The following is a 15,708-nucleotide window of genomic DNA, read 5'->3' as shown; positions in this document are numbered from 1 at the left end:
GGCTCTTGAGACGCAGGTCGTGTGGCGTTAAATGGCTGTCACCCACTCAAAGATCCTCGACTTGGGAAAAGCCCTCGCTATTCGTGAGCCCCAGAGCTCACGTGCAATGTCAAGGACAGGGTCTCTGCAACCAGGCAACCTGAAATATGTTGTTCATTAAGTCCTAAGGTCTTGGGTATCTAAACTTCAGGACTTATGGAATGCAGACTTGGGTTTCAACTAAATGTTATATATAAATATGACGTGATGACATCTACTATAGGGGAATATAAGTGAGAGATTGGTTGCTCTTCTGACCCAGACTATATGCTATAATGAGACCTCAAGGGAAATTTACCTATTAAAACAGCAGGTATCTAACACCTGTCCAGAAAAGTTACATTGACCATAGCTCTTTCAAAACATCCATGCAAACTGTAGTTCTGCCTAGCTTTTGCACTTAAACTACTCTTAAGAAAGTTGCTTTTCTTCAAGGAAAATTATCATTTTGGTGACATAGAAGACTTATACACAAGTTAATCAATTATTATGCACTAGCCTTACCCCCTAAAGACAACCTTTTATAAAAGTAAAATAATAATAATAACAGTAATAATAAAATTCAGTATTGGCTCTATGGCATTTTTTCAATTAAGGATGTTTCTGAATATCTCCAAAGAGAGGTTTTTTTGTTTTGTTTTTCAGACTGGAGCTCACTTTTGGGGGATATATGTAAACACCCACAATCCTACAAAAACCTCTAGCATGAAGCCCCCTTAATATGGTCCTTATCAAACCTCTAATTGGATTGCCAGTGCTTGGAAGGAAAGATTCTGGGCCTTCTGCCTTTCATCCTTTTGTGTTTCTATCAGCCACAAATACCAAAACAATTGGATTGGGATCAAATGGACTGAGAACTTTTTTGTTCCCTCCAAACACAACAGGTTGACTAAAATCGGACTGGGCAAAAGCCTCAGCCCTCCGTTCGTAGGATGGGGAAATTTGAATTTCACAGGGTCTAAGTGACGTATCGAAACAAAGCTCCACACTGGCCATTGTTCGGCCTTTTACCAGTCAAGTCTTAAAACAGCAGCATGCGGTGCGCCATTCAAACCAGAACTTCGGTTCAGACTTTGAGTGACATTTGAGAAAGAACTGTCCTGTATATAAACCTTCAACTTTACTGGATCCGTTATGTACGACTAGAGGAATGAGCCATCGCACCTTGGCCGCGTCCTGTGTAATCGAGGAGTATCCCCTCATCTATTCAAATGCCAAAATAAACCCTCCCCTAGCACCAACATCAATCACGTTAATTACGCCAAACACCATAATAACAATAATTACAATAATATCTCATTAAGAAGGAGAGAGTGAATGACGGGGGAGAATTAATAGCAGGCAGGTGTACAACACGCTGCAATTATGGAGCCTGAAATTAGTTCATCGCCCAAAGGCAAACCGAGAAGAAAGAAAGAGACTCAGAGAGAGTGAGAGGGAGGGAGGGGAGGGGAGGTAGAGAGAAAGTGGGAGTGAAGTTTCACCAGCCAAAAAGTATTAAATAAAAAGAGAATTGCAAATAAGCAAATAAAAATGTCTTAAATGTGTAAATTAGGGGGAATAAAAAAATGTAAAAGAGAGGAGAGGAGGGGGAAGGAAAAGCAGCTTTTCCTGGCAGAGTTGTGGGCACGGATGAAAGGGGAGCGGCCCACCGTGATCAAGGGATCCACAGAGCTCTGCGGCACCCATCAAGCCTGCACCTCTGCCGTCGACTGGCAGCTTCTCCTTCTCCTGTCAATCATTCATTACGCCAAGCCGGAGTCGTAGAGGAAGCGCCTCCTTGCCTTGACCTATCATATTACAGCTTCTGTAAACGGCTAATCCTCGTTTGTCAGATGGTGTCAACACCTCCGCCTGTTTTTGTGCGCACTCAACCCCGCCAAAAGACAAATTGACACAATAATAAAATCATTTGAATTTCTGCAGAATTCAGTGTCATATACATAACTTTATATATATATATATATATATATATATATATATATATATATATATATATATATATATATATATATATATATATATATATATATATATGCCAGCTAGATTTTTTTTTACAGAAGTTAATACTCTTTTTCAGCAAGGATGCAATCCATTGATCAAAAGTGACAGTAAAGATGTTTATAATGTTACACATTTTGAACTTCATCAATAAGAATAAATAATAATAATAATAATAATAATAATAATAATAAGTAATGTTTCTTGACCACCAAATAAATAAAAAAATATGATATTGCACCTTTGCTATATAGGTTGATATATATAGGTTGATATATATATATATATATATATATATATATATATATATATATATATATATATATATATATATATATATATATATATATATATATATATATATACACACACACAGAGAGAGAGAGAGAGAGAGAGAGAGAGAGAGAGAGAGAGAGAGAGAGAGAGAGAGAGAGAGAGAGAGAGAGAGAGAGAGAGAGAGAGAGAGAGCAAAAGGGGAGAGAGCTCAATGTTGGGCTTCTACATATAATTTATATTCAAATACAGTTATTTACCATTATATACAAAGTTTTTATTTTTAGTTGTAATAACATTTATTGGAATAACACTATTTTTTTTTTTTTTACTTCATCAAATAAATTAGATCGAATAAAAATACCATAAAAGTCAACAATATTAAATAAATATTAAAGAATTTGGTGTCTTATATCATTTGGCAAATGTAAAATTGCAAATGTTTTTAAAAGCAATAAGACAACATTTACACACTGTAAAAAAAAAATGTTTTTTGTTGGTTTAACTTAAAAAAGTAAGTAAACTGGTTGCCTTAAAGTTTTGAGTTTATTGAAATAAAAAAATTGAGTTGATACAATGAAGGAAATTTGTTTAATAAATAGAAACTCTAAAATATTATTGTATCAGAACCACATAAAAAAATTGATAAATCATGAAAATAGCACAATTTGGCATGTTTCACTGCCTCATCAAAAATAAAACACACACAATTACCCAATATGCTTACAAAATCTTTCAATAATATTTTAATAATGGTTGTCGAATCTCAAAAAATGTTAATTGTATTAACTCAAAATTTTAATTTCAATGAACTCAAAATTTTAAGGAAACCAGCTAACTTTTTTTCTAAATATTTTTTTACAGTGCATAGGATTATATTTGTAATTTTTTGTTGATTTATCCATGCATGTAAAAAAAAATCTGAATATAAAAATCCTATGCTGCTGAATGTTTTATCGTAGGAGAGCACGTGGCCATCAGGATGGCTCTTTTAGCCTGAGGGCTGTTCCAGCGTGTAGTGAGAGCCCTCAAGGCAGGAAGCGGCATGTCAGCTCTTCCCTCTGCCCTCTCCAGGAGCTGAAACACACCTACTGAATTTTGATTATGAAAGCCAGCTACCTCGACCACTACATTAATGAGGCCGGTCGAGAGACGCCACAAGCTGGAACCCAAAAATACAACAAAACATAGAACAGGCGGCCACTGTATGTTTTAAGCCTTTGAGTCTGTGATCTTTATGTGACACAGTGATTCCGATGGAAAAAAGCTAAATAGCATTAGCAACATAGCAAAATGCTAAAATGTTTGCAAAAGTGCTTTACCAATCGACATATACACTTAAATTATAGTACTAAAGTTATGCTCTGAGGATTGGATTATAAAAGTCTGCCAAATAGATAAGGCTAGGGCAAAAATGTAAATATCGGATGCTAGCTTTGTTTAAAAGAGGCTAACCGATTAATTGGTCAGTTATTTTGTCATTGCCTGTTCTTTAAAGCACCACAGACCATAAAATGAGCTGCCTAATTCCTTTGGCCCTAAAATCAGACTTTAACATAAAGCAGAGGTAAGGATATCAATCATTTTAACCTTCACTGAGGCTACGTGTCAGCGTCACAAAACAGCTCATGTGGTGTTAATGAGCGTGTAATATAAAACACCAGCCACTAGCTCCATATGTCGCAGCATTATGGAAAACAGAGACTTGTTTCTGTTACCAGAGAGTTTTAAGTTTATAGTATTAAAGATAGGATTCAGAATTTGTATTTTTTTTAATCAAAACTGCAACAAACTTTCTGACTACTGTGCCTAATTCCACATACATTTGGTAAGTCTTAAGCCCCATCTTCATAAAAGAGCATCAAAATCAGCTCTTCATTTTACATTGTCAATTAAGTGTCATTGCAGAGGGATTTTCTTTATAAGTCAGCAGGCGGAAACGAGGCGGGGGCTCATCCACGTTATTAATGGAAATGATATACGTCAATATGGCCGTGTCGCCTCCCACGTGTCAGCCTGTCGTCTTACACAAAGGAACTGGCAACTTATGAACTGCCTGCGCCGCTACGTCGAGTCCATAAAACAACTGGCCCCGGTCACCAGGGAGCCCCCTCGGTCCCGCCCCTTCCCTCGAACAGAAACCGCCCCCCTCACAACAGATGACACAGATGGGGAGAGGGCAAACAAAAAAGGGGGCTTCTTTTGTAGCAAGTGGGAACCTTTTCAAAAAGCCATTCATGCAACAAATTGGGGAAAGCTGGACCTCACTGCATCACTATAGGTTCTTGCTTTTTCAATGGCTAACCTATAAGTGCAGACAAATTTATGAGTTTCTTTGCGATAGCAATTTAGGTGCAATAAAATATGAAGCCGAGAGTTGCAGGATTACAAACGATTTGGGTATTTTTAGCATTTTGTTTTGGCAGCAAATCTGCATTAATACAAGTTTAGGTCACGCATGCATTAAAACACTATTGTTGAAAGATTAAAAATGTAATTTAAATGTCTGTCGTACCGCGTTCGGCACTGATTTATCTAATGGATTTGACTGTTCTAATACTTTAAAGCATTAAAAAAAACCATAACCTCTCCCTCTTGAAGGCTCTATCTAGTCTTTACCGCTTCGCAGGACGTTTCGCTAGAAAGCACCTGTCTTACTTTGCCGTTTGCTCACTTTCTTTCAGTTTATTCTCGCTCTCCTGCGGCGGCGGCTTCTTCCCCCCTTCTACCTATTCTCCTCCCTTTTGCAATCTGCATAGAGAGACATTTGTCATCATTAGCCCAGCTCTGACAGTTGGCACCCAGCACCTCAGATCTCAAGGACTGGCAATTATGAAGCCTTCATCCCTTATTTGGGTTACATGGCCTAATTTCATCATGGGCTTCAACCACCAGCATTTCATTACCCGAGCCCCCCAACCTGGGAAAAAAATGCAGTCTTTTTCTCTCTTTTCCTTTCTCTTTGTTTTCGCCCTCCAGAACCGGCTGTCGAGCACACGTGTTTCTCCGAATAGGGCGGTATAATTAATTTGAAATGCATCAAGGCATTGTCCTCACCGGGGCTGTTGAGAGGATGTTCTGGTTGAGTATCATCGGGTCAGTGAGCGAATGATTACGGACTCAACCTCTAAACATGGGATGTCTCCAAGACATTAAGATTAATCACAGAGAGCTGAAGAGGTTGGTGTCTTGTGACGGCCGCTTGTTAAAGGTGTTTTACCGAGCTTGGGGTTTGTGTACGCCACTTGAAAACAAACAGATGAGAACAAATGGACCTGCTTACTGAAAAGAAAATGAAACTAATGCTTCACAGGAAACTTTCAAAAGTTTGAACAGTTAATAGGAATGTACATAGATAGTTCATCCGAAAATGAAACTTCGGTTATCATTTACTCACCCTCATGTCATTCCAAACCTGTATGACATTTTCGTTTTTGTCCATACAACGAAAGTCAATGAGGTTCAAAACAACATGGGACCTCAATGACTTTCATTGTACGGAGATATTTTTGTTAAATATTTTCTTTTGTTTTCTACAGAAGAATGAAAGTCAAGGTTTGGAATGACATGAGAGTATCCAAATGACTGGATTTTCATGTTTTGGATGAATTTTATTTCATTCGCCCACATGCGGAATATGCGATTTAGACCTCACAAGCTTGTGAACACACCTCAAAATATCATAAAATTTGCACAGTTTCAGATTAAGGGACATTTAAATCAAAAGGTCCTTTTTTGAATAAACTAATGAAATCAATGCTAAATCTATGCAAATAAATTCACGCCATTAATCAGAAAAGCTGACAAGCAACAACGCATATTGGGGTTGTAAGGAAGGATGGGGCAAAGCTCAAAAAAAGGAAAAAGTGATTAATTTTACAACGTACCGCTCTCTCCCTTGCATTTGGGGGTTATTGCTTAGGTTGAGCCTTATAGTCTATCTAGTCCGCTATACCAGAAAACATTTACATTTTACGGATTTTGTCCTCTTCTCCCAAACTTCCCCCCAGGAGGAGGCTTCTAATGCAGCATGGAAAATAAAACAAATGGAGGGAGAGAATTCAAAGCATGAGAGGTAGGGGGCTGACAGCCGATAGGCAAGAGAAAATTAACTTGGAGCCCTGCAGTGTGGCCATATTGCCTGAAATAACCAAATTCGCTTCGGAAGAAAACTCAATGACAATTTTGATATCCATTTGCAGGAAGCTGAAAGGGATATGTCATAATAAGTGTCCATCTTGTATAATGCAATCCCCACCAGCGCCGAGCTCCACGCTAATATTGCTTGTCTTAAATGGCAGGGCCTTTAATATGATTTATATTTGACTTCTCCACTCCATTAAGTGCACTCGATAATCTGTGCTTTGACCTAGCGACGCCTTTTGGCTCAGATCCATATTTGATATTCTTTTTTTTTCTTCTTTTTTTCAGCTAGCTGTCGCAAAATGATGATGGGATCAGTGTAAGGAACTGTCCGTGAATGATGATGAAATAAAGCTGAGCTGACCTCCTTTTGTCACTGAATAATAGGATTATTAATATCAGTGTGAAGAAGTGACTATTAACTTCAATTAAGACTCTCTTAAGCTCTTGATATATTCAAATCTGTGAATAACTCTCTTGGTACTATTAATATTGGCATGCAAATGTTCTAGCCGCATAAGACCTGCTAATGTTGTCCCGTGATGTCGTTCTTTTAAATTAGTATGCTGGATTATTGATGCGGGATTCTAATTAAATACACTGCGTGATGCAAAGATGGCAGCACTGTCTGCAATGCATTTCACAAGACTTGTTTTCTTTCTTATACACAGAGAGAGAAGCAATCAAAGAAACAGGAAAACAAATCTCATAATGAAATCAAATTAAAACCAATAAAATAATATAATAAACAATACAATAATAATAATACTATAAAATAGTAGGGTATTCAAAATAATAAAAATGTATTAAACAATAATAATAATAATAAAATGTGATTTCAATCAATCAATCAATTAATCAAAGGTTAAATTATTTTAATGTAAAATCAAAGCACTATACTGTCACTTCCTTTGAAAAACACCCATTTATTCATGTTCATAAACTATATATTGAAATTGAAAGATACGGATGGTGACTGGAAACCTGCAAGACCTTAATCTAAATCATCAATTTGTTAAAACACAGTTCGGTTAAACGTGTGTACAAGTGTTTGACATGGGCCTCTATCAGCACGCCTGCCCATTCTGACAGGAGAATCGCTCTTCAGAACAAGACGGGAGGGAGAAAGAAACTTCAGAACAAAGAGGCCTTCAACAAGCTAAACGTTTCCTGGGTCATATGCTCGCCCAAAAAGGGACGGAAGCCGGAGTCATTGTATTGATTTACACAATCCGGCATCCTATCCGCCGGGTCAGAAATAGCACCCACACTGTTGTCACGCCCTCGTATATCACAGCGAAGCCTGTGGACAGTGCGTTATGGTCACAAAGACACACAGATTGCAATGTTGTGGAGACGTAGTGTGCGTGAGAGGAGAGGGGGTTCTGAGGTCAAGGGGGTTTTGAAGTGCCTTCAGGTCACACTTAACAGAGCGCTTGAGTCAAGTATACAGAGTCAAGTTTTGTATTTCAATGATTTAAGATGAAGTAATAAAAGTTTCCAAAGAATCTCAATGGCTCTTGGTAATTTTTGTAAAATTAATCCTGGATATTTTTGTATTGCATTATCAGTAAACGCTGTAATGAAAATACTGACAAACAACAACTTGAGTTATGTTCCATAAAGTGCATTTGAAATATCGTGTATATATGTTTGCTCATTTCCAAATAATTTGAATCAAAGACAAAACAGTGTTACCAGATTAAGAGCTAATCCGAGATGAAATGATGTCTGATGCTATAACACTGTACTAACTGTTTACTGTAACTCACTGGCAAACAATAGACAAGCAACTGATTCAGACGTACAAAAGCAGTGCTGAACACATCAGAGCATGAACCAGTGAAGGGAGGGAGACCGTCTGATCCGATATGGTTGGGTGCCTGCCATGTAATGTGTGTGCATGAGAGAGAGAGAGAGAGAGAGAGAGAGAGAGAGAGAGAGAGAGAGAGAGAGAGAGAGAGAGAGAGAGAGAGAGAGAGAGAGAGAGAGATAGAGAGAGATTTTGTAAATGTCCTACCGTAAATATGTCACAAATGTATTATTCTTAGTAATATGCATTGCTAAGGAATTCGTTTGGATACCTTTAGAGGCTATTTTCTCAATATTTTGATTTTTTTGCACCCTCAGATTCCAGATATTTTCATAGTTGTATCTTGGCCAAATATTGTCATGTACTAAACAAAAACACATACACTCAATGGAAAGCTTATGTATAAATCTAAATTTTTAAAAAGCCCCTTATGACTGGTTTTATGGTCCATGATCACATTTTTCAAACAAAAAAATCGACCTATAAAGAAATCGTAATGTCACCTAATGCATGCACGGTAGTCAACAATGAAATTAATATATCAGATAAATTAATTGAACAGATTAAGTATTTTGGACACAAGAATACATGCTTCTTAAAAAATTAAATAAATGAATAAAGTGCCATATCCCTGCCAAAAGCCCAAACAGGGTTTTCCATGCTTTCATTTTCTGACAGATGCAAAAGGAGAACTCTGATAAGTGTGATCTCTGCCTGTAAACAGCAGAGCTCTATTAATTATGGTTGGCAAAATCATCCAGTCAGAAGGTGCCAAGCAGAGTACAGTGAGGGCTGGAGCCAACCTACCGTGATGCCTCAGTACAGTGACCTATAACAGTCTGCTCGATGCATGTAGGCTACTAAAAACAGACATGCATTAGATATATCTAGAACAAGTATAACATTCTATATTTATTAAAACATACGTTCAAACACGTCTTCTAATTTTTAAAAGAAGAGAAGCAATTTACTCATAACCATTGGCGCGTCATGTTTGAGTTTGGAAAGGGCACGATGAATCTTGTTCTCGTTGTTTTCCATTCGATTTCAGATATAATATCGCGAGAAAAGTGCTCGTATATTTCGCGCAATGCACTTAAATTACACACGCAGCCACGATACCTAGAAAAGTCTGAAAAAAATATATATTTCAAATATATCATGTTTGTAGGCTACAATTAAATTGATTAATTATGAAAAAAAGTGGCTTTAAGGTTAAAATAAGAAATAAGAAACAGGTTAAAATAAGAAAATTGGCCTGTTATAAAAGCTTGATATTTTAAATAACGCACCAGAAATATTTAAATAAAACTAGCCGTGACTACTGATTTGGATATGAACGAGAACAGAACAATGAATAAGCTAGGACATTTAAAACAATAATAAAAAGAAGTTCAGTTAAGGCTTATATTTTTTCTGTCCCTGGAAGAAATAAATATCTTAATTAAAACATTAAAGAACTGTCGTGAAAAGACGAATCAAAAATAAAAATAAAAATCTAAAATACACTTTTCCTTTTACATTTGCTACACCACTGCGGAATGCTTACATTATAAGCAAATGCAAAACTTAAAGCATTATTTTAATTAATTAAAAATAAAATAACTAGGTATTTACACACATGCGGGGAAAAAAAAACACGTTAGGGAAAACATATTAATGAAACATTAGGCTACCTAAGCCCATTATAATGGCTTTCATCTTCATGGCATCTACAATGAACTTCTCAAAAACTAAACCTAATTTTACACTTAGCAAGTAAGGCGATGACACGACTAAGCTAAATAATGCTCAATTCGCTGTCCTGAAAGAAAATAAATAACACGGCTTGAAATGTAAAAAAAAAAAAAAAAAGATTCCGGAATTCGGTCTAAGACCTGTAATGGTTATGGTTAACCATAGGCCTATAGCCACTACCATATTTACACTGCAAAATATTTAAAAGAATAGGTCTATGTCTATATATTATTCAAATCGAATTTAAATAACATGCACTATAAATAGAGATAGGTAAAAAAACGCAATATGTGGCAAAAAAATGAGTCACTGTTAAACACAGAAAAAGTGAAACAACAGCCTACAAAAACACCGGGAAAAAAAATCGAATTAAGGGATCAACGAAAACGTTATGCATTTCAAACTACATGCTACTCTACATAGAAAATGTAAAAAGCCCTATTTTCGACAAATTGTAATAGAGATTTTATAACGAGAGTGTAAAAAGTTAAGGTAAAATTACCAAATGATATCCTAAATATTCTATTCACAGACGTGTGAAATGACAGGATTTCTAAAAGAAAAATAGCCAAATAATAGCTCTGTAGGCTATCTAATAAGAAGAGCGGGAAAAGCCCGTATATATCGCGAATAAACCTGTATCTTCTCCCTCCAAAGTGTAGGTGTGTTTCCACCAGACGGTTTGGTTGTGTATAAAAGCGGAGGATTAATTTGTCGTCGATAAACTGAAGGCAGTGACGACTCGGGCCGTGATTGGACGAGCTCCTCTCAAACCCTCCCTTTATAATTTCACAGGAGTGAGTTCGGAGTCTTAAACAAACCAACTACGCTAGGACACACACTTAAGAGCACCCTGCACTTTCCAACCCCTATTACAAACAGAGAAAAGACACCGACAGTGGATACAAGAGGTTTGCTGAACTACTGATCCGTGCGTATGGACTTTTAATTGCTGAATTAGACCAAGGGGTTTGACTTTTTTTTTTGGTCGCAATTGAAAACAGAAGCTGATGATTTAACTGGTCGACTTTGTGCATGTGCTCCACGCACAAATAAAAAGGTATTTTTTTTTATTTCAAAGTCACATTTTTTCCCTCTAAATAGTCCACTTTCTTCTCTAAAATTGGCTCCTGTACAAACAGCCGCGTTGGATCCCTCGGGTTACTGCGAGACTCCGGTGTACAACCCGGATCTCTGTCCAAATATGATCGCCGCCCAGGCCAAGCTGGTGTATCATCTCAATAAATACTACAACGAGAAATGCCAGTCTCGGAAAGCGGCCATCTCCAAGACCATACGGGAGGTGTGCAAGGTGGTCTCGGATGTCCTGAAGGAGGTGGAGGTCCAGGAGCCCCGCTTTATCAGCTCCTTGAACGAAATGGATAACCGCTTCGAAGGGCTCGAGGTCATCTCCCCTACTGAATTCGAGGTGGTCCTCTATCTGAACCAGATGGGTGTCTTCAACTTCGTGGACGACGGCTCTCTGCCGGGCTGCGCCGTGCTCAAGCTAAGCGACGGGCGGAAGAGAAGCATGTCCCTCTGGGTCGAGTTCATCACGGCTTCGGGATACCTGTCCGCGCGCAAGATCCGCTCCAGGTTCCAGACGCTCGTGGCGCAGGCGGTGGATAAGTGCAGCTATAGGGACGTGGTTAAAATGGTCGCGGACACCAGCGAGGTGAAATTACGCATCAGAGACAGATATGTTGTTCAGATCACCCCCGCGTTCAAGTGCACCGGCATATGGCCGCGCAGCGCTGCCCACTGGCCGCTGCCGCACATCCCGTGGCCTGGTCCGAACAGGGTGGCAGAAGTCAAAGCCGAGGGTTTCAACCTCTTATCGAAGGAGTGTTACTCGTTAAACGGGAAGCAGAGCTCGGCGGAGAGTGATGCCTGGGTGTTGCAGTTCGCCGAAGCGGAGAACCGACTGCTCCTGGGAGGGTGCAGGAAGAAATGCCTGTCCCTGCTCAAGACGTTGCGCGACCGTCACCTTGAACTGCCAGGGCAACCTCTCAACAACTACCACATGAAAACTCTTGTGTCGTACGAGTGCGAAAAACACCCGCGCGAGTCGGACTGGGACGAGAACTGCCTCGGGGATCGACTGAACGGGATTTTATTGCAGCTCATTTCGTGCTTGCAGTGCAGGAGATGCCCCCATTATTTTCTGCCAAACCTAGACCTTTTCCAAGGGAAGCCACATTCGGCCCTTGAAAACGCTGCCAAACAGACTTGGCGACTGGCTAGAGAAATTCTAACCAACCCTAAAAGCCTGGAGAAACTCTGAGGTAAAAAATAAAATAAAACAAACGGCATGTTTATGAATTTGAGGCCTGGCTGATCAAAGCTCTGAGGCCTAGACGCTAATCAGGAACTCTTCCACAAAATGGTCACTGTTGAAATCAATCCACGTTGTTTTTGTTGTTAAAAATATTTTAGAGAGCTCCTTTTAAAAATAATAGGCCTACACATGACATGAATTTGTCATAAGGAGGGAGCAAATTGTATCAACAATCAAAATGAATATAGTTACCTGTCAGTATTACTGTTTCTTTCTTTTCTTTTTACGAGCCCTGCCCAACAACACATTTTACCTAAATGCTTTCGAAGCAAAGCTACGTGACAGAATACAACCTGTACATTTTATACTGTAAATAGACACATTTGTAGATTGTGAATCCGGTGGTCTGCAGTTGTGATTTGTTGTTCTGTGACACGTAAATAGAAGTATAATTTCACCTGTTTTAACACTCGCCTGGATTATTTCTTAAGAGAGAAAGAAGAAGAAAAAGCATTTAGACCTGCATCCACGATTTAATCTATTGTCAATGGCAAATTTCGAAAGTTTACATTTTGATGGTACTATTTCTTAAACATTCCATTCGCATACTTGAATTCTTATTTAAAGTATATTCGACCATTTTTGTTTGTACCTTGCTTACATGATAAAAGGCTGAAATTGAGAATATATATATGAAAAAAATATACCTGAAAATAATGCACTTGAAATACACTGGAATATAACATTTTGTGATTTGATTTTTTTTTTTATATCTGTCTGAGTTTATTTAAAGATTTAATAAAAACAAATTAATATTTGTGTCCAAATAATGATTCATGATACATAAATATTGCAGTTTAATCAAATTTCTGGGGGGATTTGTAAGCCTCTGGATCTTCGGCTTGAACATTACACGATGTAGCCTGGTTCTTACAAAATACAAAATAAAAACACAATACACAAAACATGAAAATATGAAAATTCTTTCCTGTGAACAGTGGCCGTTGAGAGAAGGACAAAGATGAACTGAAATATGGATTGCACAGACAGGTCAGAAATGTGTGGCTTAACGATAATTCGCCCATGACAGCTGTGCACATCTGAATTGCACTCCTTCATTGTTCAAATTGTTTAATTTTTCAACCTACAATTTGTTAGATTATATTTCCTTCACTCAATGTAATTCCGTGTTATTCAAGACAAAACTGAAGATTGCCGGTTTGCGCAATTATGAGTTTTAAACGCGTGCGTTTCGGTTACTTTTACCTAGGCTGTTGTACATAAACTAGCTCATCACTCTAACTGACACTTTACCAGGCAATTCTAGTAAAAACCACAAGCATAATAAAATAAAAATAAAATAAAAACATGACGTGGCCTCGCGGGGCATATTCAAGGCATGGGCCTCTAGAAAAAAAAGAAATGCATATATTTTTAACGTTCTTAAATTGACGGGGTTTTTAAGTTCTAAGATTAATAAACACTTTATGATATTTTTTTGTTCCATGTCATTAGGAGTGCAATTCTGTTTCTTACACACTTACAAATGCACGATAGATATTCAACCTACTTTGCCATCAATCCGTCTGAAGGCTGGGTCATCTTCATCCACTTCAAAATAGATTTCGGTGGTAGTGATGGAGAGAGTCCCACGAGCTTCAGTGACCGGGGCAATAAGCTGGGCCGGGGTGCTCAAAACAACAGGGCCTATAAAGAGGAAATATATATTTTTAAATTAACCTATAGGCATACTCATGGCTAGTCAAACACCAACAAACCATACGGCTAATGCAAGTTAGTAGCTGCTGTATTTATACACACATTTATAGCCTACACATAAACGACATGTATTCAGAATGCGTTAGCAATATTTTTTTTCCCCACATTCTTAACTTTTCGAATAAACTTGCCCTCTCGCGAAAACAATATTCAGCTAATATATAGGGTAGAAAATAATATAAATACTATAATACTATACTATAATATAAATAGCTTACGGTGCAGAATTTTATCCAAACACACGCATGAAAAAAAAAACAAACAAAAAAAACGGGGAAATAAAGAGGGGAAAAACATAAATTGTTGAAACGAATCGTTTGAGCATCTTACACGATTAGACTTCCAACTTGGAGCATTAGCCATATCAAGAAAGAAAAATCGAATATTTTAATAGCTGCGCGTTTTTTATGAGGCCTAGCAGCAATAATTTCACAGTCACTTTCCTTCATTATTTTGCGACAAAACAAATCATATGTGAGTGATACGCATTTATGCGCTTCCTAATCAAATCAGTCGTTGAGATTCCAAATTTTGATTATATAAAACCTGTAAAATTGACCTTACAAACATTATTAAAATATTTACCGACGTTTTGACCTCCGGTCAGATGATCTAATCCCAAGTGTGTGTGTGTGTGTGTGTGTGTGTGTGTGTGTGTGTGTGTGTGTGTGTGTGTGTGTGTGTGTGTGTGTGTGTGTGTGTGTGTGTATGCGCAAGCTCTTTATATATTTTTTCCTTTTTTCAGTCTTCTGTCTTTTATTAGTTCACCCTTAGCAGCCCACAGGTCTGTCCTAGATGTGAGGATAGGCTCTTGAAATTTGGATATTTATCGATCCCCTGAACTCCAAAGAGCCACTTTAACGTCTCATCAATCTTAATCTGCTCTCCTCGGCCAATTATGCCCGATACTGTTGCAAGATTACAAGTGGATTTGGGTTTCAATTCCCAGAGCACTCCTTCACTGCTCTCCCCGACCGCTCGTAGAAACCAAGCCACTCTGCCTCCTCTTTTACCAGCTATAGCCTACGCCATTTTACCTCACAGAAAATATTAAGTTTTAAATTATATTAGCACAATACGACTTTTTATTTTTTTTTAAAAACAACAACAACAACACACTGACAGAAAATAAGGCATGCATGATTTACAATACGATTCGAACATTTTAATTAATATATAAATGCTGCTTTATAATAAATGTCAGATTGAAACCACAAGCGCCAACATCTATTAGGCTACAACGAAACTCTAAATAATGTTAACAAAGAAGGAAGGGTTTAAAATAAGCTTTTCATCAAATCTCTCTTTATAAATTATTTTGAACGAATAATGATTTCTTTTCTTTGTGGTTGCAAATCATTCGAAAAGCGAATATCACTTCACGTGTGTAAAGATGAAACCTTTAATCCGAATCAAGTCCTTCGTTTAATAGACACGTTTAATAGAAAAAGAGACAATTGTAATGTGGCATTGGGACACTTGTGAATCCAGAGACATTAATCCAATGCGCGGCGAGGATTAGAGCTAAAGCCTCCAGGGACCTTTAGAAGAAGAAAAAAAAAAAAAGGCTAATAAAGGCTACTTTCAAGTTACAGAATCGAAGCGATCGGGTTTCATATAACATGTGATCTCATCTGCCGCTTTG

At 37.8% G+C, this 15,708-nt stretch overlaps 2 protein-coding genes across 8 annotated transcripts in view; one reads left to right on the top strand and one right to left on the bottom strand.

Annotated features, from left to right (window-relative positions):
- The window catches only part of nbeab (neurobeachin b), a 408,948-nt gene that overhangs the window by 95,430 nt on the left and 297,810 nt on the right, over positions 1–15,708 (bottom strand). For all 7 annotated transcript variants that reach the window (XM_067450409.1, XM_067450410.1, XM_067450412.1 and 4 more), the window contains one exon: positions 13,855–13,991. In XM_067450409.1, coding sequence (XP_067306510.1) covers positions 13,855–13,991 — 137 coding nt within the window. The remainder of the gene's footprint in view (positions 1–13,854; positions 13,992–15,708) is intronic.
- mab21l1 (mab-21-like 1) lies at positions 10,811–13,099 on the top strand. The gene has a single exon (XM_067451675.1). The coding sequence runs from the start codon at positions 11,211–11,213 to the stop codon at positions 12,288–12,290; it is 1,080 nt and encodes a 359-aa protein (XP_067307776.1). The 5' UTR covers positions 10,811–11,210; the 3' UTR covers positions 12,291–13,099.

This window comes from Pseudorasbora parva, chromosome 8 (genome assembly GCF_024679245.1).
Source record: "Pseudorasbora parva isolate DD20220531a chromosome 8, ASM2467924v1, whole genome shotgun sequence".
Classification (NCBI taxonomy): Eukaryota; Metazoa; Chordata; class Actinopteri; order Cypriniformes; family Gobionidae; genus Pseudorasbora; species Pseudorasbora parva.
Note: the sequence above shows the minus strand (reverse complement) of the source record. Positions and strands in the feature narration are given on the sequence as shown.

Excerpts from the sequence above, each read along its gene's own strand:
- mab21l1 (XM_067451675.1), top strand. The coding sequence starts at position 11,211 with ATGATCGCCGCCCAGGCCAAGCTGGTGTATCATCTCAATAAATACTAC.